This window comes from Poecilia mexicana, unplaced genomic scaffold (assembly GCF_051168715.1).
Source record: "Poecilia mexicana isolate PSO_F unplaced genomic scaffold, ASM5116871v1 scaffold_10, whole genome shotgun sequence".
NCBI lineage: Eukaryota > Metazoa > Chordata > Actinopteri > Cyprinodontiformes > Poeciliidae > Poecilia > Poecilia mexicana.
In genome coordinates this window covers 3,046,248-3,071,013 of record NW_028263379.1, presented here as the reverse complement: position 1 = coordinate 3,071,013, position 24,766 = coordinate 3,046,248, and the positions used below count along the sequence as shown (strand labels likewise).

Below are 24,766 nucleotides of genomic sequence, written 5' to 3'. Positions count from 1 at the left end.
AGTTGTCAATTGTTCAAAAACAAACTACTGTTCAAATGTATTTATTAAACACAATAAAATCATAACTTTTAGATTCAGATAATACAGGGAGTTAAAGGGAAACTGATGGAAGCTGTACTGATCAGTCTGACCGATCTTTAACTTCATTGGCTGTTAGAGCACTGAAACTGTTCTTAGAGTGGTGATGAAACCAGCTGGATGGTCAGGAACCGTTTACAGAGCTGCTGGGTTCTGGGTCAGGTCAGTCTGCTGTATGGAGGAAGGTTAGAGGGAGCCTCCTCTTCCTCTTCAGTGACTCCAGCAGATGTTTGAGGAGAGTTGAAAAGTTTGTCATCACCACCTGCTGGACATACAGGAGATCTACATCACAAGACAGCTGAGACATACCGAATGGGCAATATTTAGGGTCAGGACCTTAACGAGTTACTTACATTGATTTTAACATGTTAAAAATTTCACCACAGTTCTTTTTAACCATACCAAAATTCATAGCTGAAACCTTTGTATTCATGTGTTTCTGGTACACCAGTAAATCTGATGCACAAGTGACATGCAAACAGCAGCGATGGACGACAAAGCTGCTTCTCTTGGCAAACTGAGGATTTCTGTTTCAAAGAAAGATCTAATGGGACATTAGAAGACTACTGTGTTCTGGCTGTGCTAAAAAGAGTTAACCTGTCAGTGAAGCTATTCAAGTCCATAATAGCATCTCAATGCTAAACATGTAGCAACAGCATTGACGGCCACAACACTAATGTTAAACCAGATATCAGAAGTATTTTTTAATAGTGCTTTGCCCTATTATGATGGCTGAATAACCTGGAGAACAGATTAAAACAAGAAATCTTTGTTATGACAACTAATTTAACAGCAAAAATTGTTTTTGAACTGAAAATGTTGCTTACTTTGTTGATATGCTTTGGATTAAAATTCCATTAATTCTGATTAAAAGCAGACCCTGCAATTAACTTGATTAAAAGTGTTAATGATATCACAAACAAACACCTTAACAAGGATAAATATTGGGTAACAAAACTTATCTGAAAACATAACAGGCTTGACATGCACCATGCATGAAAAACAATACTGACAATATGTCTTTACTTTTACATTAAGACTTTCACTGTGTCTGGAGCTCCACACATTGTCACTCAAACAGACCATGTTTGATTGGATGGCTTACCTTGCCAAGTACATATCAACTCAGTGTCTCCAGAATCACTCTGAGGAACCAGGGTCTCCTGAAACACAGATGATAACATTTCAGGGAGGTGATACTTGATGGATGCTTTTTAAATTAAAACATGGGACACAAACTGCAACATTTGAAATACAACACTTTTTATTTCCAAGCTAAGGTTGGGCAGTTCAGACCAGAGTTTTTGAAGCTATTGTATATGCTAATACACTAGATTCTGACCGTTTAACTGCTAAAGAATAGAGCAAATCAACCAAGCAAATCACACCAAAGTGTGATTTCATGAGATATTCACGTTATGCATGGTTGTAATAAACAGACTAGCATGGACCACACATCTCAGGAAAACAGAGAGACGTTCAGGAATGTGTTGCTTGGGACATGTTGAAGTTGTCCTGTCATGTCTGTAGTATTGGTAATGTTGCATGCTGTCCAGAGAAGCAGAGAAAGAAATGCAACTCTAGTGATTGTAACTAATCAGTAGTGTGAGGTAAATGTTTCAGAATCAGGCTGATGTAATGTGTTTCCATCTCCACTGTAGCACATTAACTGTTTGAGAAAAGCCAAAAGCCACCTCAAGTGAGCGTGAAAACGTTTTTTGTGAAACTGAGGAAGTTATTTCAAATTGTGCCGTTTCTTGTTTCCATTGACTTTTTCTAATTGGATACTTAAAAAAAAGAGGTTAATGGAAACATGATTCAAAATTCAGTGTTGAACTTTAGAGTATGGAGCATTATTATTACTTGAGCAGAGTTCACCAAATATAAAACACCTCACTTACAGACCAGACTGAGCTGGGTTTGGTTCTCTCTCTCTGCCATGCTTCATAAACATGATGGAACTGACTAAATTAAATCATGTGGTGGTGATCTAATCACTGACACATTCTGTCCTTTGCTCATGTGAGCTGGCAGGCAGTGAAGGGGCACCGGGTCAAGGATTGTGTGGTTTATTGCTAAGGGTTCATGGATTAGGAGCAATTTCCCAACTGATAGCAACAGGAACTGTTTCCATGACACGTACCTTTCTGATTTCAGTCTTGGGTGGAGTGAATTAAACGGTGGGTGGGGATTTAGGTGGATATGCCAAATTACAGGGAAGCATTTTGCCTTTGTCACTATTGAGATTTCATAGATTTCATTGACCGTGTCCATTTCCTACACTTGTGACAAATTTCTATAATACATCTTATTCTACACAGTGCCTCATCCTTACCTGAGTCTGAGCTGTCTAATCACGAAGATTAGAACAAAAAATTGGGGAGTTTTGAACTTCGTGAGGCCGTCTTGATGGTGGAGCTCCGACCGACTGCAGCCCATCACAGGGCTGCATCTGTCCGTGAAGCTAATATGTAGCCCTCCTGCAGTCTTAGCGCAATGCTTATGAGGAGTGCAGCAAATCTCATGATGGGACACCGGGGAACCATCATATTCCGAAACTACACAAAAAATCCCTTGCAAAAGCGCATGCGAGGTCAGCGCAATCCCACTGGACGGCGCATGTAGTAAAAAACTCAAGGATCCAAATGAAAACATCTCTGACCGCTGCAGGGTGAAACAGGTAGTGTTTGTTTGTGGCTCCATGAAATTTACTACATCACAGATACAGGAGCTTCACTGTCCATTTTAGGCTGCTTTCAAGCATCAGTGTTAGCATAGCTAGCACGTGTCATTCTTTGGTATTCCTTTTTTTCCCCCCATCTGCCTTTATAAGAAAGTTCCCTTGAATCCTTTTGTGTTAGTCCTGTTGGCTACAGAGTCACATATGTTTTCTTTCTGTCACGTTAGCAAGTTAAACTTACAACACAGGACAATAAAGGGCTAAGAGTCTGTTATTTGAAATCAATACATTTTCTAGTATTGATTAAATTGAGACATTAGTTATTTGGACTATTAGCAACTTTGACAGACACAACAGCATGACCTTTGGAGAAACATTGTACCATGATATGATTAACCCTTTAAGCCTCACACAGAGAGGCGGTGGGCTACCAGTCCGTACCAGTCCAGTCCTGGAATCATAGCAGCCACAGCATGGAAGACTCCGGAAACCCACATAACCAATGAGGGAGGACAGAACCAGGCTGATGGTGCAGGTCAGGATGATGGTGGCATTGGCTCCTTTCACCATCCGATGGAGAACAAATGTCTGAGTTAGGATAGGAGACAGAAATAATATCAGTGTAACACAGTGTGCTGTTGTTAGGTACAAATACTTCCAGAGCCATGCCACACACTTAAAACCATGTTCCACCAAGATAAAAGAAGATTCAGATGCATGAATCACTTCAACTTGTCTGGTTTGTAGTCAGCAGCTACTGTCACTGCTGTCAGAGGCTAGAAAGGCTGTGAAACAGCAGACATAGTGTGTGTACTTGAAGTTCCTCCAAATGAAGAGCTCTGAATGCAGCTGGCTGTGTGCGGTAGTTACCACTTTGGCACTTTTGTGCTGGTGGAAGACGTCTTCGTCCTCTTCCCCATAGGTCAGCGTCAGACAGGAGTAGCCGAAGATGACAACTGCAGCTGCACAGGAGAGTCCTGCAGCCACCACCATGCAGCTGACCTGAGGGAAATATACGTATTGAAAAATCTACTGAACAACAGAGAGAGAGATGTACATGTGTGCAATGAGGGAAGGTGCTGCCTAAGGAGATCATCTATGTCAAGGTGTGTAAAAGAATTCAGAATAAAAGCTACAAAATTGCCAAAAACTAAGAGATTTGACTGACTCTGAACAGTGGCGCCCTCAAAAGTGTGAGCAGGGGAGAACATGACCCCCTCTGGAAAAACTCTACTGTCCCCCATGGAGAGTCAAATTCAGGTCAAAGCTAGGCATACAGGGTCATCTTCTGCAATCCAGACATAAATGTAAAACCCAATAAAAAATAAATTGACAAATCAATCAATCAATAAATTAATCCATCCATCCATCTGAAACTTCCCTGGAGGTGCCGTTGACTCTGAAAAGTCAAAACTTGAAAATTCGTAAAAAGTAGCGGTGGACGATAAATCAGTAACAATATATATCCCAACAGAAAATCATCAATATCAACAGAAAATATGTCCAATAAAATTTTCACTGAACTCTGATCCAGAAAAGCATTCTGGGGGATGTAGGTAGAGGAAAGGCTTTAGCTGCTCAACCTCTCACAAGCCAGCTAAGCTAGGTTGGTGGCATAAAGTAACTCACTCGCTCACTCTTTGGTTTCCTAGCAACAGCCTGCTGAGTACCATGCGCAGCAGCAGTTTCAGGTTTCACCACTGTGCCTCTTAGCAGCTTAGAAATAAACAGCAGCAGCATGGAGTGAAAGTAGAAAATGACTCAAAAGCTCCAGAGTAAACTGAGGATTAAACAGTAAAGACCATGTCACCAGCTTGACGGCATTTCAGGTATTTAAAACAAAAACTAATCCATAATTATCAGCATCAACTGATATGAAGTGTTTATATCATGATATGTTTTTCAGCCATATCGCCCAGTCCTCGTAAAAAGTTAACAGTACCTCAGCATTGTCAGGGATCAAACAGGAAGAGGTCGCTGAGCTTAGAGTCAGAAGGTTGCCATATCGACACAGACTGAAGAGGTGTCTCTGAGCTTGCCATATGTACCAGCCTCCTGTCACTTCCTAAAGAGAAGCAGAGTTCAGAAGCTAGAAACTCACCAATACAGCATTCTTCCTCTGGGATGCAAACAGCGCCAGCACACCATGACAGGCCATGATCTGAAAACAACAGAAAGCAGTGTGAGCGAGGATCCTAATGTGATAATAGCATTAATTATTACCGTAATTAACTATGAAAGGTCAATTTTCATGATTGACAATTTTCATAATTTTCAATTTAATATTTTTTCCCTATTTGTATCTGAGCTGAGGCCAAATTTCATGAACAAAAAATATACATACTAGTTATCATATTATAAACAATTTAATGACTTATTTTCGTCATAACTTGTTGCATATGCTGAACCGACAACTCCGCTGACGGTCGGACTTCTTAATGCGCATGCGCGGGCATGCGTACTCACTGCATGTATGCTATCCTGACAGTGTATGGCTGTCTGATATAACAGGGGGCCCCAAATTAATGTCTGCTCACGGCCTCCGCCAATCTTTGGCCGACCCTGTCAATAGTTATTCTTCTCTTAAGAGGATCCTTACCATATTTTAGAAAGCGGTCTCCTATATGAGCCTGTAACACACCAATAATACTCCGTAGGTATCCTGACACCTGGATGCTCACCGAGCAGAGCGTTCCAGGTGATACTGACCAGTCCTCCCCACACCGGCGTCCTGCTGGTGCTCAGCGGGGTGTTCTTGCGGAAAGCAGCGTCCATTAAGCCGCAGACGACACAGACACCCGCACAGGCTATCTGGAGGATGCCCAGGATGAGCACACTCCTCTGGTTGAATATGAAGTACCGGTACCGGTCCATGTTCAGATGGAAATCCCCCCGCTGTGCTTCCGTTTCGGTTTAAAGAAGCTCTGAAGGAAACGTGTGAGCGAGGCTGATGCTAAGCGCCGTTTGGTTGGGTTTCTGCCTCAGAAACATTAATACTAATACCTATTGACTGGAGAAAAAAAATAACTTTCTTGTAAAAAATAAAAAATAAAAAAAAAAAGTCCCATTGACAGGTTCGTCACCACAGCGGCAGTATTCCGGAGAAGTTTCGGTGTCGGTTTGGAGACAGGAAGTTTGTTTATTCATTAACCTGGCTGACCAGCCGCAGGTGGAGGGGGAAGAGTGGGATATGTCTGCCCAGAGTCTGGACTCTCAGGCTCACACACCCCGCCCACATCACATTAAAGCCATTCGTTCCTGGTACAGAAACGACAGGTGTCTTGTGGAGATTAGTGTTTTCTTTTTTTTAACCTTGCTTTCGCTGTTCATAAAATTTCAAAGACTATTTTTAGAAGATATATCCAATTTTTGAAAAGTCAATATTCTCTGTGTTTTTAGGACTTGCTGAGAGTAGATTTAAACTGTTCTTGGAAAATGTTGCAAATCAATTTCTTTTTAATTTCAGTAAACAGCTGTCTATAATATCCATCTGTATTTCTTTGTATCTTTGTGTACAAATATTGCGGCACACAACATGTGCAGCTGATGGGACCGAAGCTGGTATCTGACAGTTCATGATTTGGAAACGGTTTAAAATCTTTGACATCGAGGCAAATCTAGCAAACACCAAACAAAAACATTTTTCAACATAATTTAAGATTTCTGAAAATTTTATTTTACTTCTGAAAAAACTTTGTAACCTTTTATAACCAAATGCACTTGAGCTTAAGATCACAAACTGATGGCTAAAGATTCTCCAGAATTTTCTTCTTGTGAGCAGAACTGAGGGTTCTATAACTAGCAAACCATCCAGAATCTGGAAGCAGCAAAGCAACCAGACTACTATACTGCCACCACCACCATATGGGACCATTTGTTCTTTTCCTGAAATACTTTGGCTTAAGTCTTAGTTACTTTTGTTTATAGACTGAAGAATCATAGAACAGCAGGCTAAAAATAAAAGGAACTTTAAAACTTAATCACAATGAATTTCAGTGAAAGAAAAGAAAATTGAAAAAAGAAGCATTGGAATGGATATGGTTTGGTTTATTTTGGGGCAATTCATTATTTGGGGTGTACAGATTTTGAAAGCTAATTTCTTTCATGTGTAGCAGAAAGTCCACACATTTCTTCTGAGTCCTTCACAAACATAATTCGCGTAACTTTTAATAAATACAGTAGTCACTAACATATTTCACATGTCAAGTCAACAGGCATGTTAAGGCAATGTAAGTCTGGGCAGGAGGTCAGATCTGCAATAAACACCTAAACAGAGTCCTGTCGTGTAAATTGACCTAATGAAAACAACGGGTTTCCATGACGTCTAGAAGCACCAGTGATGAACATGTGAATCTTAAAACATGAGATGAATATGTCAGTCAGAACAACGACCTCTAAGATCACTTGGTTTCTTGCATAGTTCTTGTGTCGTTCTGGTCAAAGCAGTTTGGAAGGTCAGCAGCTACAGCAGTGCTCCAGCAGTTTTATGAAGTGGCAGCTCCAGTTTGGGGCTTGGGGATTTTGGGGGTCTTCCTCTGGGTTTTCAGTGGCTCACAGGAGCTGCCTATCTTTGTTGGAAAACCTCAAGCTCATGTTTGTACCAATCAGGAGCCTCCAGGCCATTTTTCCCCAACGACTCATGATCGTAACCATAGGCAACTGTGAGCTCTTCGTCTTTCTGCACAGCCCTGAGTGTTCGGATGCACTTGATCGGTCCAAAACGAGGGTGGAGAAACCTGAGCAGAGAGACAGACGTACATAAGAAACATGTACATAAGAAACATGAAAATGCAAAAAGATAACATACTGGAACAACGGACATTTCCTAGTTGCTATAGATAACAAACCAACATTGTATCCAACATGGATTGCACTTTATAGCAGTTCTATTCCTAGAGAAATGTTGACTGTGGTCTGATCTGGTGTTTGGGTTCTAGACCTCTAAACAGTGTCTCACTCTGGGCCAGTAGGACACAATCATGGGGGGGACAGTTGAGTGGACATGTCCAGAAGATAATCATGGACAGGGAGGGGAAGACACAACGGTTATTCCTGAAGGAGCTGCTTGTTCAGCGAATTTTGTATGTAAACACAGACAAAAAGGTATTTTCACCGTATTCCAATTGTTTGACTCATGAAACAGAAAACCTCCTTACATGTGGGATGTGCAATCACAGCTCCACAACACAATTTCAATTTAAACAGAAATATATATACATTTCACCACCATCAACAACGTGGAAGTAATAATCCTCATAACTTCTCCCACTGCTTATTTTGTGAGTGTGTGTGTGTGAGTGAGCGGAAAGTGTGTGCTGTAGTACAAGAGGCTGCATGACTGTAAAGGGATGTTACAATGTCTTTATTGTAATAAATGTCTTTATATATATCCAGGGCCTCAGAGAGGAACTGGAAAAGGCCTGGAAGGTGAAGACCACAGCAGTGCCTGTGGTCATCGGTGCCCTCGTGGCAGTCACCCCCAAACTGGAGCAGAGGCTAAAACAGATCCCAGGAACAACATCAGACATCTCAGTCCAGAAATGTGCAGTTCTAGGCACAGCCAAGATACTGCGCAGAACCCTCAAGCTCAGAGGATGAAAGAGACCACCCGCAGAGGGTGAGAAAGAATTTTTTTTAATTTTTATATATACATACATATATATATATATCTATATATATAAAGGGGCAGTATTATTTATATATATATATATAAAAAATACTGCCCCTTTATATATATATATATATATATATATATATATATATATATATATATATATATATATATATATAAAGGGGCAGTATTATATATATATATATATATATATATATATATATATATATATATATATATATAAAAAGGGGCAGTATTATGTGTTTTCCAGCCATGACATTTTACAGCACAATCCTATTAAAATGCTATACGCATCAAATATGACTTGAAAAGAAATTTGACATTGTAATTTAACACCTTAAAATTGTGCCTCTGTCTCTTTAAGAAAGTCCTGGTCTTTCCAACATTCCCCTTCAGGAAGTCATTTTGCACACCTGAATGGTTGCCATGGAGATGAAAAAAGTTATCAGACATGCATGAAAGACTGATGCATGTCTGAGAATGTTTGATGTTTTTGACGAGGCAATAGAAATTCCAACATGACATGAAGCTAAAATAGTTGATTTTACATAACGCTGCCCCTTTAAATAGCTTCCAGCATCTTTGTGCTTCCTGTGACTTCATTGTAAAAATAAACTGAAACAGAAAATGGCTTCTCTCAGTCATAACTTTTATGTTGTTGTACGATGTGCTAGCTCCTACGTATGGTGTATTTACTGATTAGAAGATTATTGGATTTTTTTTTTGTTGGATTGGTTGATGACCAATCCACACTGACCAAGCAAAAAAAGAAAGAAAAAAAAAACAACAAACAAAAACACAAAAAAATAATCAGATTCTGAATGACTTGAAGGATCCATTGCGTGTAGCTGAGTGCCTGATCTGATTATGGACCCATATTTTAAAAGCCGACACTCCTCCTTCTAGTCGTTTCTACTTACGCCTCATACTGGCAGTTGGGAGTGAAGGAGTGGTTGGCCTTGTGACCCAGAGAGGCGCAGTACCTCTCTGTCTGGTCGAATGGCTGTGGGACATCGATCACAGTGTCGTCGTCGAGTGAGATGGTGTTTCCATTCAGAGCCCAGTCCCGACTGTCCACCTGACAAAGCAACAAGTCATTTAGCAATCATTTTTAATCAATAAATCAAATTTGCTACATTTTGTCAATTTCCCCTTTCAGTGTATTTGTTTTGTGTCATTCCAACATATCTTCGTTTCCATGGAAGCAGTGCACCATACCTCAGAATGCGTGATCCGAACTCCGTTATAAAAAGCCATGACGGTACCCGGCCCAGCAACTGCCTTGGCAAACAGTCCCTGACCGGCTCCTTTAATCAGAGACTCTGCCACAAACACCCTGACAGAGAGGGAACACACAAGGTTCCAAATGGTTCTGGTTCTGATCCAGCTTGTTGGAACAACCACTGTCATTCCACAGTGTGACTTCATCACTCAGAGTGGCCCTACCATTGACTCTCATACGGGTCCGGCAGCAGAGTATGGGTGGCAATGCAGGTGGAGGTGGACTTGTCATAGGAGTAGACTGGACCTGCAGGTCACATGAAGTCATCATGTCACCTGCTCAATCACACCAATTCTGCAGCAATTCCTGTTTGAGTCCAGCTAACAGCATGCACACTTTTTCACATAAATTATTAAAAGAAAACACTAACAAACACTATAGGAATTAAATAAAGCAGTACAGAAGAGACCTTTTACAAATGAATATGTAAAAAAAAAAAAAACCTTTCATAACCACTGAGTAATATTTCACAGAACCAGGTCTGGCTGCAGTTACAGCTGGGAGTCTTTTCCTCTCCCAGCTTTCTACATCTAGAGACTGAAAGTTTTGCTCATTTCTCTTAGAAAAATAACTCAAGATCAGTTAAATTAGAGAACATACGTACTCTGTCTATGGCACGTTTCCATTACGTGTGAAATGCAAGATGAAATCTTACTGTTTGGAGCGATTTGGAAGCGTGGCCTTCCGGTCCGGTTGGAGGTCAGTGTGGCGAGGTGAGCCTCGATGATCTCCCCGTCCACAAAGCTTCCATAGAGAGCCGTGCAGCCATCTGGGTAGATGTAGGCTATGGAGCTGCCAGTCATCTCCCCGTCCTCATTGACCTGCCCGAACACGCAGCCCCCATCCTAACCACAGCACACACCAACACGCACACACCAACACACATATGAAATGACAGCTGTCCTTCAGAGTAAAGAACCATTAGTGCACTCGGCTCACTCACAGGATAGTAGATCCAGCACTCCCCACAGCGGATGTTGTCTTTGTACTGACCCTTAAAGACTAGGCGGCCATCTACGTCCAGCTCCTGAGCCGGTCCGTTGAGTTCACCATCGACATACATCCCATGGAGGACACCGCCGTCCTCGTGTGTGTACAGCCCCTGGCCCTGCAGACCATCGTCAACGTAGAAACCTTCTAAGGTGCTGTGGACACAAAACAGACAGCTGCATTGTATAGGACAAGGAACACATGTAAAATTACAGGTCTCCGGCCCTCGAGGAGAAGAGTTAAAAACCACTGCTACAGAGGATAGAACTAGTCTTTCTGTGTTCAAGTTATTTTGTCTTCAGGACAAAGCCATTTAAGCAGTTCCTGTTGGCACCAACCAGAGCTGGACGATACGACCTAAAATTGACAGTTTGGATCGACTGAGCCATCTATCCAACCATTCATTTCCGCTTATTTGAGATTGAGACTCAGGGACAACAGGTCCAGAAGGGAACGGCTGGGGGGAACCCAAGGTCTTAGACTTGATAGTCCAGTTTTCAACTCTGAAAATTGGACTATCAAGTTTTCACACTTGATAGTCCAGTTGCCCTTCCCTGCAGTCGCCATTCCGGTACTTTCTACCATTAACAAATGCCATGAATAGTGGTGGAGAAAGTACTCAAAAAATGTACTTAAGTAAAAGTACAAATACACAGACAAAAATGTACTCAAGTAAAAGTAAAACTACCACATTAACATTTGTACTTAAGTAAAAGTAAAAAAGTACTGGCTTTTAAAAATACTTAAGTATTAAAAGTACTTGCTGAATAATACCTAATCCCTAATACAATATCATTAAGTGAACTGATCGTATTTAATTTTAATACAGTAGAAATGTGCCATTTTAATTAACAATGCCACAGGTAAAGCATGTTTTTATTATGTTTACTCCCTGTAACATAGTTTAGACTTAGATATGTGATTCTATGCATCATAATTTCAGGGATGGAAACATCTTGTCTCCTGTCCTAACATAGCATGAACTTCACTTTTTTTTTTTTTTGCCACTAGTGGCATTTATTTTTAAAGAAATCCAACAGAAAGGGGATGGAAAGAAGGTGGGTGGGGGAGGACATGGAACCAAGGAGCCAGTAGCAGTGTTGCAGTCAAGACCACCTACCCAAGACCAAGTCAAGACCACCACCCCGTGCTACGTGACACAAAAAAAATTAGTTTTACCTATCAAAATTGCTTCTCAAATTGATCTGAAAGATCCACATTCCCATAAAACACCTAGATATTAAATACTTACAGCTGAAATAAATTTAATCAGTAAAGATCCGTCCAGAAGAATCGGATCGTTCCTGAATGTCATATCAATGCAGACTTTGGTCACAGCATTGTCCCATATTTGCGACACCTCAGTCAACACCTCCACACAATAATTCAGCGCATGAGTGACAACTGTTTTTCATCGCAGATGCAACATGTGTCTCTGTACAGCTAGCTTTGCTAGCATCACGTCCACAGAGCTTACCTTTCTTTAAGCTTTCCTTCCAAGTGACGCTAAAAGTTAGACGTACTGACGATTAGACAGACATCTTCTCCCGCTCAAAGGAAACCACTGCGCATGTCTGGAGCTCCGCGTGCGAGTAAAGGGGGAGGCGATGGGTGACAGCAGACACGTAAGTCACGTTATTGCATGGATTTTACGGCGCCACCTTAAGTCCCTGAACGTCACATTTTAACGGACAAAAAGCGCAACGCGACTTGGATGTAACGAGTAACGCGACAGTTTTGTAGAAATGTAGTGAAGTAGAAAGTACAGATACTTACTGTAAAATGTAATGGAGTAAAAGTAGAAAGTACCGATTTTTAAATCTACTTAAGTAAAAAGTACAGATACATGAAAATTGTACTTAAGTACAGTAACGAAGTACTTGTACTTTGTTCCTCCCCTCCACTGGCCACGATCAAACGCAGAAAAAGGCGACTGCTACCGGGCTGCTCGTCATCCGCCGCGCTGTTGTGACAAGTAGAAGCGGTAATGACGTCACGCGTCGTTACGTTCTCCATATGCTGCTAGCTGGCTAAAGACTAATATGAAACAGAACGAGAGCGACGCCAAGTGGAATAAACTAGGGTGCGTTCACATTGCAGCCTAAAGTGACCCAGTTCCGAATTTCTTTTTTTTTTTTGACCTAATGCGACCTGTATCTGATCTTTTCATGACAGTCTGAACAGCACAGGTCGGATTCTTTTCGAATGTGACCCATCTCCGATTCAAATGCAACCTAACGTCCAGGCCGCCTTCATCCGAACTGAACATCACTGATACTCAACAAATTCTGCTTCCTGATACGCGCAAGTGGGAAGAAAAACAACCATGACTGACTATAATGAGGATTAAGTTGTTAATATGCTGCTCCTGTTGGACAACAACTTCAAAAGTGTAAGCTATGTTCCACCGTTAGCATCCATGTTTACTTCCGCAAACACTGAGCACTTCTTCATTTTATGGCGGTTGGTTTCTACCAACTGAGAACGCTGACGCTATTGTGCCCTCATCATGTCTTTGTCAAAGTCAAAAGCCTGCAGTTCATGTATTGGAGAAATAATTAAATGTTGATGACATCTGAGGATATTTTTTTTATGCTTTTTGTGGAATCTTTTATGCGGCCCAGCCTCACTCAGACTCTGCCTCCAGCGGCCCCTGGGTAAATTGAGTTTAAGACTCCTGCTTTAAACAAACAGAATATCGGTTTTTAGAAGGACCAGAGTTTGCATCAGAGTTGGATTGTGCATTCACACCTCCTCATGTGAACCAGACTTTCTGGGCAAATAGGGGTTTGATTAAAGCGGACTAAAAAGGGTTGGTGTTAATGCACCCTTAGTGAGGCTCCATGATACAGTGAGTCACTACCTTCCATCAAAGAAGAAGAACTTCCCCTTGCCATTCTTCTCTCCGTGGGTGAAGTGTCCTTCGAAGCGATCACTGGAGGAATAGGTGACTGTACAGAAACCATGGGGCTGGCCATCTTCATCCAAAGGGCCTACACACAAACAGGTTCTGGTTGATTGGACTAAACTGTTTCTGATCTTAATCTGAGCACATCACACAAGTTCAAAACACATAAACCCACATTTGAGCACATGATAGATAATTACCAACTGAATGTTGTTGCATTGTTATGGCATAGCCATGTTGTTTTTAATAAATTATTTTTAGTTTTTAATAATGATTGAAAGACAGATTAGCATTCATGATAACAAAAAGTTTGATTAAAATATTTTGCTAAAAAAGTACCAGATAATCTTTTTTACATTTTTTTTTTCACAACTTCCAAATAGTCCATCTTGCGCCCTCTGGTGCCCCCACTTTGAAAAACACTATCCTATCTCACAGGTGGTCATATTTTTGCTGTGTAGGTTTTTTGTTAATGATCTCAAAAATTTCCCTTAACATTGAGTGATTACACTGATTTTCAGAATTTGTAAAAAATTAAAATAATATATATATATATATATTAAATAATTCGTGGCGTTTTTTCTACAACTGCTGTAGTTTTACTACTCGCTCAACCCCAGCTGCTGGAGCTTCTATAAACTCAGTCAACTTTCTGTCAACTCTTAAAGAAACAAACCATCCAATTTTTTTCTGACTGACTCCTGTTCAACAGACACATCAGCTGTTAAAAGCACCAGTGCGATGAAGCGAACATACTGTATCGTGTTAAACTTCCGTCGGCTGCGGAGCTCTAACGGCACCCACGCCGCTTTCAGCTGCCTCTTGCGCGGATCGCCGTCACAACTCCAGTCCCTGGCGCTCCCCGCTACCGAGCGGGCCCAGTGTCAGACCTCCTCATGGAGGCTCGGGACTGAAGCGTTTAGCAGTTAAAGTGGGATCAAAGCCCTCCTTTACCACATCCCTCCCGTGAACAGCGTGTGTTGCAGCGGTACAAACCTTCCACCACCTCCTCCACGCTTTCATCGTCGCTGTCCATGCCACCGCGGGAGGAAGCCGGCTGATAATGGCACGCAAACCACAACCCTGCGCTGTCACCAGTGGGCTGCCGTGGGGCGTGGTAACACATGCCAATTAGGTGCTCTGAACCGGTTAACTGCTGACTTGAACTCGTTTTTTAAAATCTCCATTAGAGAAAACCTGACAGCACCGCCACGGCCGATCAGAAAGGTTCCTGCAGACAGATCAAACAGGTAATGGGAGAAAGAAACGATATAAAACTGACACCATGCTTCACAGAGAAAGCATCCTCAACATTTTTTTCTTCAAACAAAAATATGTAATTGAGAATCCAGTCCGTATTTTACAGAGGCAGGGCAGGGCAGAGCTTTACTGTACAGACATGTTTGAACATACAGTGGGATGGCTTTAAGTCTTTTCCCAGGAAGTCTCTCCTAACACTTGAGTAAAGTTCAGTCTGCAATGGCAACAGATTCCCCTCTTCTCCTGGCTGCAGTGACCCTTCTATCTGCCTTCCAGATGTGTGAGTATTAAATGATATTAAATGAAAACTCCATATACAAGTACTTGTGTTACCATAACCCTACTTTTACCTCAGTTTTATGTCTTTGCGGTTAGAACTGCATTGAGTTTTACCCCTGGTTCCTGGTGTCAGTGTTTACCTGTGGGGTGAATGACCCCAGTCATGACTTATTGCCAGATTGTGGTTCCCACCAGCATGTTTTGGATTTTGTAACATTAATTCTAGATGCAGTCTTCTTCTTTGTGTGCTTTGAAAAATAAAAATGTTTTCACCACGGCTATAGAGTTGATGCGAGGAGCGGCCATATTGGAACATCAAGTCAGCCTTACAAGTCATAATTCAACTTTGGAGGATGTTGCAGTTAATTTTTCCAACTGGGAAGTCAAAATTTTCCAGTTCTGATTACGACTGGAATGCAGCATTAATCCAATTGTTTTCAAAGTGCCTGCAGTCTGAATGGTCATATCACATTTTATCTGACTTTTACGTCATTGCTGTGCGACATGCGTCATAATTCTGCACAAGAAGAAGCCCGATGAGGTTGGAGTCGTAAACTGTTCACACAGGGGCAGATCTAGAAAAATATTTATGGGGTGGCAGGAATTTTTTCAGGGGTGGCAGTATATATATATATATATATATATATAAACACACACACACAAAATATTGTTTTTAACTTGCATTGTTTCAAAATGAGCTTCATGTAGCACCGAGGCTTAAATACAATTTCTTAATATAGTATAGTTAATTATTTTTACGTCTTTCATACTCCTGCTAATTGATATGTATTACTAGACTGGACAGCGCCTATTGGTCGCTATGTGATTCATTGTGTCCAGAAAACCATTTTATCCCAATACAGGACTGTAGCGTCCCAGTTGAAATGATGGTCTCTCAAACTGATGGTTCACGTTTCTTTATTCAACAGCCTTTGTACATGAACACACTGTAAGAGCTACAAAATATACAAATAAAATACCATTAGAAACTCAATGTTGTTCTAGCCTTTCACCTTAACCTATGAATTCTTTACCTTATGTGCTATAATTATGTTTACAATACATGTATTCATTTAACTCTAACATTCCTGTATTATAAAATAAATTAAAACGTGTTTCAACTGTTCAACGGTTAACCAAATATTAACACCATCTAATGGCAAAACATAAACGTCACACCCAATACATACAATCCACTCATCAAAACACTCACCTTGTTCCCTCATCAACCAAGCGCTAATTAATTGATTGTGTAGACCAGTGTTTCTCAACCTTTTTCGGGCCAGCGCCCCCTTAGCCTTTATCCAGGTCCCTCACAGCCCCCCACTTTTGTTTTTCAGCGGAAAAACAAAAGTTCCAGATCCTTTTAATGCCATACAAATATGAGACAGAAACATGGATTATATATTTATATAGATCTGTCTAATGAATTATCAGATTAATAGTTTTACTGGACAGAAATTACAAAGAACAAATCTGGTTCTTAATCAAATCCTAATGAGTCAAATTGAAAGTGTCATGGAGTCATCAGCCTCATGACATTAACACTGACATGAAAAATAATATTGAAGAAATATATCAAATCTAATCAAAAACATAAATAAGTGATAAGTTATTTACTGTTATGGTCTGGTCTGTAAGATATATTTATTCTCAGTATTAGATATGGTCTCATCAAACCCATGGCACTTCAACATATTATTTTACCTTTTAGCTGGAAATAGTGTCCGTTTATTCTTACCATACAGTCCACTGTATTAATTATTGCTCTACTGCTCGAAAAGTCTTGCCATACCAGTTTATTCCTCTGTATTTACTTTAGTTTCTTAGTTTATTCTTGCATTTTGTTCTTCATTCATTTCCATTTACTTTCCTTTGATTAGTATTATCCTCTCTCGGTTTATTGCTATGTCCACTGTTACGGCCCCCCCCTTCGTGAGGAGGAGGGGAGTAACACGACAACCATAAAAACTTGACAGAGTCCGAGTGAATGTTGTAAAAAGAAGGGATTTATTGATAACAAAAATCCCAGAAGGCTCACACAAAGCTCACACAAACTGTAGGGGAGAAAGGGGCGGTTAGGTGGTGCCAAATCAAAGAAAATAATAAAACAAAACAGGGCCTAACTACCATCTGTGCTAAAGAAACAAAAGAAAACAAAAACCCTGCCTATCTAATCTATCAAAAAGTTTCCACCAAAACTTTAGATGGGTGGCACCCACCTACTTACCTAGTGTGTCTAACAGAAAAAAACACCTACGTGATGAAATGTACAGGGTACCCCAAACTTACCTCACCCTCTAACTCCCACCACAAACCTCCACACAAAGAGGACCAAGTCATGCGTCAGGTAACAAAGCCAGTTGTCCCCAGATCTCCCCAGCTGGGCTGCTTAAATAAGGCCTCCCTGGATGCTGATTGGCCCATGGTTGATGAGGATCAATCAGGGGAGATTGACACCAGCTTTCCCTAGTACCTGTGAAGAGACAAAGGGGGAGGGGAAAGAGAAACAGCCTGGCAGGCATGTAACACCACTTTAGTTTCTTTCCTGTTGCTAGATTTATTTTATCGTTTATTGTCGCTCACCATCATTAATCTTCACTCATCACCTGCTGCGCCGCCTAATCGTCATGTGTTTCACATCATATGTTGATTTTTCACTGTTCAGCGTCGGATTCTCTGTTTTTATCCCATAATTCACATCTAGTTCGTCGCTTCGTTTTATGTCCCGCTTCTCCTGTTTCAGAGTTTTGCGCAATGTGCGAGTCGTTTTTTCCTTTCTTTTCCTTTCTTTTTTTTAACCCCCTATGGTGCGCAGCGTTCGGGAAGCGTATCGATGGGGAAAAGGCAGACTGACATAAACCTTTCAAAACAACGGAAACAATTTCGGTATTCTGATTATTGAAATTTAAAAGTGCTGTGGTACCGTTGTTCTATCACACCCGTTTCATACCGGACCATTTACAGCTCCGGTGTTAACGCTATCACCATGGAGGGATTTCTTTATTTAAATGGGTTCATTTTTCAGAGGGATACAAAGTGAGGGTATCGTGATTTTAGTAATTACATGTTTATAAGAGTTATTTTCTGTTGTCCTTCCATGGAAGTGGGCAGCTTTCAAACGGAAATAAAACACTTTTTAATATAAGTTGCTGCTTTGACATGATCACATTACTGCCAAAACATCTGTACAAAAATACCAGACAAAGTGAATCACAGCAACGTCATCAGCCGGTGTAACGCTCAACTGATGTGGTGAAGCTACCAGTAGCAGGAGCGGAGCTGCACCAAAAGCTACAAACACTGAATAGAAGAAGAAGAGCTGCCATTGATACTGTTGCAGCCAAGCATATTTTAATGTTACACAATACAATTTTACCAAGTTGCTCAAAGTCTAAACTGGCATTGTTGTGCATATAAGGTGTAAAGTTTACCTTTGACCAAACGCCCCCCAAAGGAATCCCAGCGCCCCCCTTTTGTAAAATTTTCCGTCAGCACCACCTACAGTACCCCCCCTGGGGGGCGGTACCGCCCACGTTGAGAACTGCTAGTCTAGACTACTCCTGAATTATCTCCTTTTTACTGCGACCCGTGTGCTCTCTCTCTGCACGATGTCCAAGCAGTTAATTGTCAGTTATTGTCTGCAGTGTTGTCAGTCACTCAGCAACCTTGCCTTTTAAAGCCCTTTCGAAATAAAAGCATCGGCCGCAAAACAAGAAATACCTCTTAGTTAGATGAGGAAACAAACAAAAAAAAAATACTAAGAAAGTCATTACAAGGACAAGGAGAAATCTGTCACGAAATTATTAGTAGCGCCATCATTTGTTATTAGATATATGTATTAAATACGACTTAAAATAAAGATTAGAAAACTAATATTTGATAAATTTTCCATGATACAAATCTATAAACAGTTTATTTTCTGTTAGTTCTGTCAAGATGCAAGAAGGGGCGAATTTCTATTCATATTGGTCAATCGTTTTATTTTAAATATGCTGTTGGAGCCGTAGTTTGACGACTGTTATAAATATCACCATGTTTTGTGAACACAGGGGATTAGCTCAGTTTTTGTCGCTTGTTTTTAGGAATTGCAGCGACTGCAGCACGCCGCAATAAAGGTACAATAAAGCTGATAAACAGATGAAGAACCGAACTAGACAGAACCACTTCTGATTGTTTGCCAAGCCAAACATCCAATAAAAGTTCCACCAAGCCACTACTAAGGCACTGGGGTCATGTTTCTCGACACAGGCAAAAGAAGGTTTAATTTCCAAACTTATTGATTGTTCTTGGTGATTTATTTTCCTCTTTAACCAAACAATTACAGAGATCAAACTTTCATTTGTTTTCATGCTACCACTCTTGCTCTGGTAAAAACCATCGGCCACAAACCCAAATACCTGCTGGTCCTTCACCAGGCCCTTATAGAAAGTGGACTGACCCACATTACTTCCTGTCTAAATTTAGAAAATAAATAAGAAAAATAATAAAACAAAAAATAAATAAAATCAACAATTATCAACCTACAAATAAACTCTGTACATAATACAAAAAATAGAAATTTAAGAATAAAGTAACAAAATTCAAATGGATAAAGAAATAAAGAAAAAATAGCTCCAACAACTTCTATTCCGCCTTTTTCCGCTCTGTATGTCGGTATTACGCACGACCCGTTGCCATGGCAACCGACAGACAACAGCTCAACGAGCAGACAGAGAAGAGATCACCGATCAGGGGAATCAACACCAAAAAGCAAACATTTCCCACACAAAAAAGTAGCAAAAACACTAAAACAGAACATCAAGTATGTTACATTATGCTGTCAGGCTTAATGTCTACATTGTGATTATTAATAAGTTTTCGCCTGACTACCGCGGTGGTTGATTAGCTGATTTAAACAGCTGCTCTACTGATGACTTGGTGTGCGGGTTGTTTCGTGCTAATGGAACCAAAACACACCGAACTGCGCAGCACATGCTAAGGTTATCAATGTCAATACCAGGCCAGCAGCAATTAGGCTAGTATAACTGACCCACTGCTCACTTGTTCAATATTTTCTTTAAGTTAAAACGTTTTCTTCACCTGTGAAATCTGAAGCCCTTATTACCATTATCTATGGTGGAATTAACTGCTAAACTTTGCTCCGGTTGTTCTGATTCTTTGCGTGATTGTAGTATTTTCCTGACCACAGATATTCCTGACTCAATGGACAGCAATGGCGTATGTGTGACGTACGATAAATCACGTAATGTCCAGTCTAGTAACATATATATCCATCAATGCTGCTGGCGCTCTGTCCTCCTCTCGCACTTCCCGCTACTTAGCAGTAGGTGTCAGGTTACATTGTGTTGCATTCAATGTTGTCGGAACAAAGAGTTTTATGCGCTTAATGTCCGATTTGCCATAACTATTTATTGAATTCATTGTCGCTAGCTGGGGTGGCAACAGGGGTGGCAAGGCTCTCGTTTGGGGTGGCAACTGCCACCCCATGCCACCCCAGTAGATTCGTCCCTGTGTTCACACAGAGTCTGAAGTAGTATGAGGACCACGCAAAAAAATAAAATAAAATAAAAATAATAATAATAATAATAATAAAAAATTTTAAAAATCTGATTTCCTCTGATTATTTTACAAGTCATTGCTTTCTAAAACAGTGATTCATTCAAAAAGCATCATTGACTGACTGTATTGTTACGACGGCCACGGATGGATTGTAAAGGTGCGGGATAATAACTACTCCAGGAGGGATTAATGTCGATCCTCTTTTAATGAAGATAACGGAACCGGAGTACAACTGGATAGTTAAAATGCTCTAACGCCGATGGAGACGAACTTTACTTGTCCACACCAGAGTCAGCGAGCATCAAGAACTGAAACAAAACATTCCTCCCAGAACACACAACCGCTGCATGCAGAATTCTGCATTCAACAAAGTAACAATGAATAGTAACGCACTTAAGCTCAGATCAGCCTAGTCAGTATGGGAAATAATGCAGAGATAAGCAGATGCATACAAGTACTACAGTATAATTAGCTGATTATTTCATGATGATCTTTTCATCCCTGCATTTACTTCTTATGGCTCTTGTCCACTCGTTTCAACTTAGTTTAAAGATTTTTCACTACCAACAGTTACGTGGTACCATTGCCTGTTTTTGGAACCTAAATCACAGGGTTTAAGTTTTGCCAATGATATTAGAAGTGGCAGTAATGCACCAAAATGTTGCCAGCCAACCGCCATTGAAGAAGAAACTAAACAGAAGAAACTAAAGACAATTTAAATGCTGTAAAGCTATTACTGGACCACCAACGACCACATGGGCTGGAATGGTTCAAATTGGAAAACAATGGAGGTCGTTCAGCCGACTGGATGCCATTAACTGAAACTGAACCCCGAACAATAGGATGGAGAGGTGATTACTAGACTCCATACTGGATACGCTCTGCAATCATTGTTTACTAGCATGTCTGATGCCCATATAATGATGATGGTACCACCACAGCCAATAATCAGGGACAAGAGGTTCCTTACTATCTGTATATTTTGACATGATTTGCAGGATTCTAACATTTTAAAAGTAAAATTTCACAAAATATGTAACCGTGAGATGCTCTAAATTAGGGATGTGCCGATCAGGTTTTTTCCTGCCGATACCGATACCGATCACCCATGAGGGCCGATACACCGATACCGATCACCGATACCGATCACATAATTATAATTATTATTTTTTTTTTTTTTATCATAAACACTACCGGTTACATTATGTGGAAAAAGGAACCATGAATTCACCTTAATTTAGACAAAAACTTGTTTTTAATAACTTTTTTCAAGAAGAAAACTAAACAAAACAGGCTAAATAATGCAAAGAGCCAAAATAAAACCTCTCAACATTGCCAAAAAAATTCAAGTATAAAACTTAACATTCAAAGGCAAAAACAGGTTCCATACAATAAACAATCCAGAGTTACTGAATGAAAACTTCCTGATAGCATGGCGGCTAGCTGATTACTGCTAGCTCTGATTGGCTGTTTCTGACTGAGCGGAGTAATTATGCAGAACAGGGAGGAGATCGATTTTTTTTTTTTTAGAGATTATCTGTCTCATGTTAGGACAGCGAAAGTTTTAATACGTATGTAAAATGTATTTTTTAAGTTAGATGCTGCAGCTTTAAGCAGAGGTTCGGTGTGAGAGTCACTACCAGGTGGAGCAGAAGCGAAGCTCCGTCTGTGAAATATTACTACCTGTAGCGTAGCAGCGGTTCAACAGCGAGAGCAGAACCAGCGTCTTACATCGCAGCTCGAAGACTTAAATAATTTTGCGGGTTATTTGTTTAGCTTTTTGACCGTCATGCTAATCCGGGTGAGTGTTTGTAGCTGTGCGCTGCTTTACCTGCTATCTGATCGCTCCGTATGTCTTTTTTACTGCAGTGAGCCTCGATGTAGCCAAACTCCGTCAAGTATGGCATTGTTTTTATGTCGTATTAGCTTCGTTGTGTTGATGCATTTTGACGTGCTTCAATTTTCCGCCGCAACACGCAAACTTCCCCATTCACTCAGTGCGTTATAGTTCCACATCGCTTAGGATTTGTTGCTGCGCGTTTGCGCAGAGTGAAGGAAAGAGGAGACCAGCTGCACAGGCAGGCTGCGAAGTGAGATGATCGGTATCGGCAACAAGAGCCAATGATCGCCGATCACCGATCATGCACTTTTTCACGAAAATCGGCCCGATTATGATCGGTGACCGATCGATCGGCACACCTCTACTCTAAATGCAAATGTTCTGCTTTCTTTGAATTATTAACAAAAGGTTGTTTCCTACCATTACTGTGTTCACTCAGGGTACCTGGCCCGCAGAGTTGGATGGTCTAGAATGGCTCACAAGATCCTCCCTCCTGCAGTCTCCGGTCCTCCAGAGTTTGAACGAACTTTTCGTGCACAGTAAGTCAGTTGCCTGTACAGATTAAAATTTAATATGCTAGCTTTGGAAGATAGGAAAGAGACTTGCCAAATTACAGTGACTTTGAACAAAAAGTACATCACTCTTAAATTCTGTTGACCTTTTTCGTGTTTTGTGAGTGTTCATGGTTGTGGAATGTCATAATTTTTCAGAAACCTTTCCATTTTCTATGTTTGTTTAATAATCCAGTCCTTGAGTGCCACTACCCTCCAACTCTGATTCATCCTAAAGTTGAATTTAGATAATGTTATCCTGGAAACAAGTTTTCCAGAGCCACCACAAACTTCATCTTTGTATAGTTACCTCGTGCTTGGAACCTTTTAAACAGAAACTGTTAGCTTCTGGCGTTCGCAATAATAACCTCAAAAGAGTGTGCAACCCATCATCTGTTTCCATCACACCGTTCTCACATGCTGAGAAGACCACAACGGAGAGAAGCTCTGTTTTGAGAGTGTCCAGACCGGCTAATCGGTGCCACATTTGAGAAATTTTATTTTAGTTGATGGATCACCTCGAAGAAGTACAATGGGGAAAACAAGCATTTGATACACCACAGCTCTAACTGTCACCTCTAATGAGTGAACCTGCAGTTTTGTGTGTTTGCAGTCAGAACTGTGTGGAGTTCTACCCCTTGTTCTTGGTGACTCTGTGGACCTGTGGGATGTTCTTCAGCGAGGTGCTAGCTGCAGCAACAGGTTTGGTCTACATGGCGGCCAGGCAGCTCTACTTCAATGGCTACACCCAGTCCACCAAGAAAAGGTTACCCACCCTCATCATCTGTCCTAAGAACAAAGCATGCACAGCTCTCAGGAGAGCATTGTGATTAGTGAGTGGTGTCTGCTCTGCAGGTTACCCGGCTTTCACCTGACCCTGGCTGTACTTCTAACCCTGTCCGTTCTGGCTGTGGTCGGAATAACGCGCGGACTCTTGGACAAGTACTTTTATACCCATATCTGAAGATTTACATCAGTTTCATGTGAAGAAGAAGAGGATTGCAAATATTGCTTTTATGTATATAACAAGCCTGTGTTCTCCAAGTGTATAATCTGTAGACAGAAGCTGTTCTGGTTCATCTGAGTAATTATCAGTAATTGTCTAAAAGTGGTTTCTGACCAGTTTCTGCTGCTTCTGTATGAGGGCGCACCGATTGCAGTTTTCTGGCCGATTTTTGATCTTTAAAAAGTCTGCCATGCCAATTCTGATTTTGGCCAGTGTCAATTTTTTTTTGTCTGAAATGTTGCTAAATATAGCGAAAAGTCGGTGAAATGGTAACAGTGGAGTAAGTATTGCTCACTGGGAATGTGCAGGCATGACTTGGTGGATGGGTGCATCACTCAAACCTTTCAGATCAGTGGATAAGATTGGCTTCACATTTAAGTATCGGACAATCACAATCCTCCAAAATTAAGTTTAATAAAGTGTAACTGACAAATTCGTATTTTTTTTATTTTTTATTTTATTTCCTTTACTTAACCATGTAAACCCCGTTGAGATCCAGATCTCATTTTCAAGAGGGACCTGGGAAATTAAAGTCAACTTTGCCAAAACCAATAAAGGTTTTTTTTTTTTTTTTGCCTCATCGAAGTATGTCTTCTAATTTGAATTTTAATTATTGCTGTTATAACATGATTCATACCCCTGGTAATTTTTAAATTCCTTTCATCAGTGAAGGTGTCTCTTTAATTCTGACTGGAAAT

General features: G+C 40.7%; 3 protein-coding genes across 4 annotated transcripts; 1 reads left to right on the top strand and 2 right to left on the bottom strand.

Annotated features, from left to right (window-relative positions):
• Positions 1 to 25: 25 nt before the first annotated feature.
• On the bottom strand, positions 26 to 6,055 carry LOC106911659 (uncharacterized). 2 transcript variants are annotated; one of them, XM_088009311.1, is made up of 6 exons: positions 5,468 to 6,055; positions 4,860 to 4,919; positions 3,629 to 3,760; positions 3,200 to 3,346; positions 1,184 to 1,241; positions 26 to 340 (listed from the first exon to the last, which is right to left on the bottom strand). In XM_088009311.1, exons 1-6 carry the CDS (start codon positions 5,630 to 5,632, stop codon positions 237 to 239), a joined length of 666 nt encoding a protein of 221 aa, XP_087865437.1. In that variant the 5' UTR covers positions 5,633 to 6,055; the 3' UTR covers positions 26 to 236. The 2 variants fall into 2 exon arrangements, with proteins under 2 accessions (XP_087865437.1, XP_014833948.2); XM_014978462.2 differs by having other exon boundaries at positions 26 to 343; positions 5,468 to 6,050.
• Positions 6,056 to 6,784: 729 nt separating this feature from the next.
• On the bottom strand, positions 6,785 to 14,700 carry setd7 (SET domain containing 7, histone lysine methyltransferase). Its single transcript, XM_088009309.1, has 8 exons — positions 14,567 to 14,700; positions 13,526 to 13,655; positions 10,616 to 10,817; positions 10,328 to 10,517; positions 9,837 to 9,918; positions 9,609 to 9,726; positions 9,311 to 9,468; positions 6,785 to 7,494 (listed from the first exon to the last, which is right to left on the bottom strand). The coding sequence occupies exons 1-8, from the start codon at positions 14,694 to 14,696 to the stop codon at positions 7,323 to 7,325; spliced, it is 1,182 nt and encodes a 393-aa protein (XP_087865435.1). The 5' UTR covers positions 14,697 to 14,700; the 3' UTR covers positions 6,785 to 7,322.
• A 140-nt stretch (positions 14,701 to 14,840) lies between these two features.
• Positions 14,841 to 24,501, top strand: mgst2 (microsomal glutathione S-transferase 2). The gene is made up of 4 exons (XM_088009312.1): positions 14,841 to 15,110; positions 22,951 to 23,050; positions 23,676 to 23,828; positions 23,918 to 24,501. Exons 1-4 carry the CDS (start codon positions 15,050 to 15,052, stop codon positions 24,024 to 24,026), a joined length of 423 nt encoding a protein of 140 aa, XP_087865438.1. The 5' UTR covers positions 14,841 to 15,049; the 3' UTR covers positions 24,027 to 24,501.
• The last annotated feature ends 265 nt before the right edge of the window (positions 24,502 to 24,766 follow it).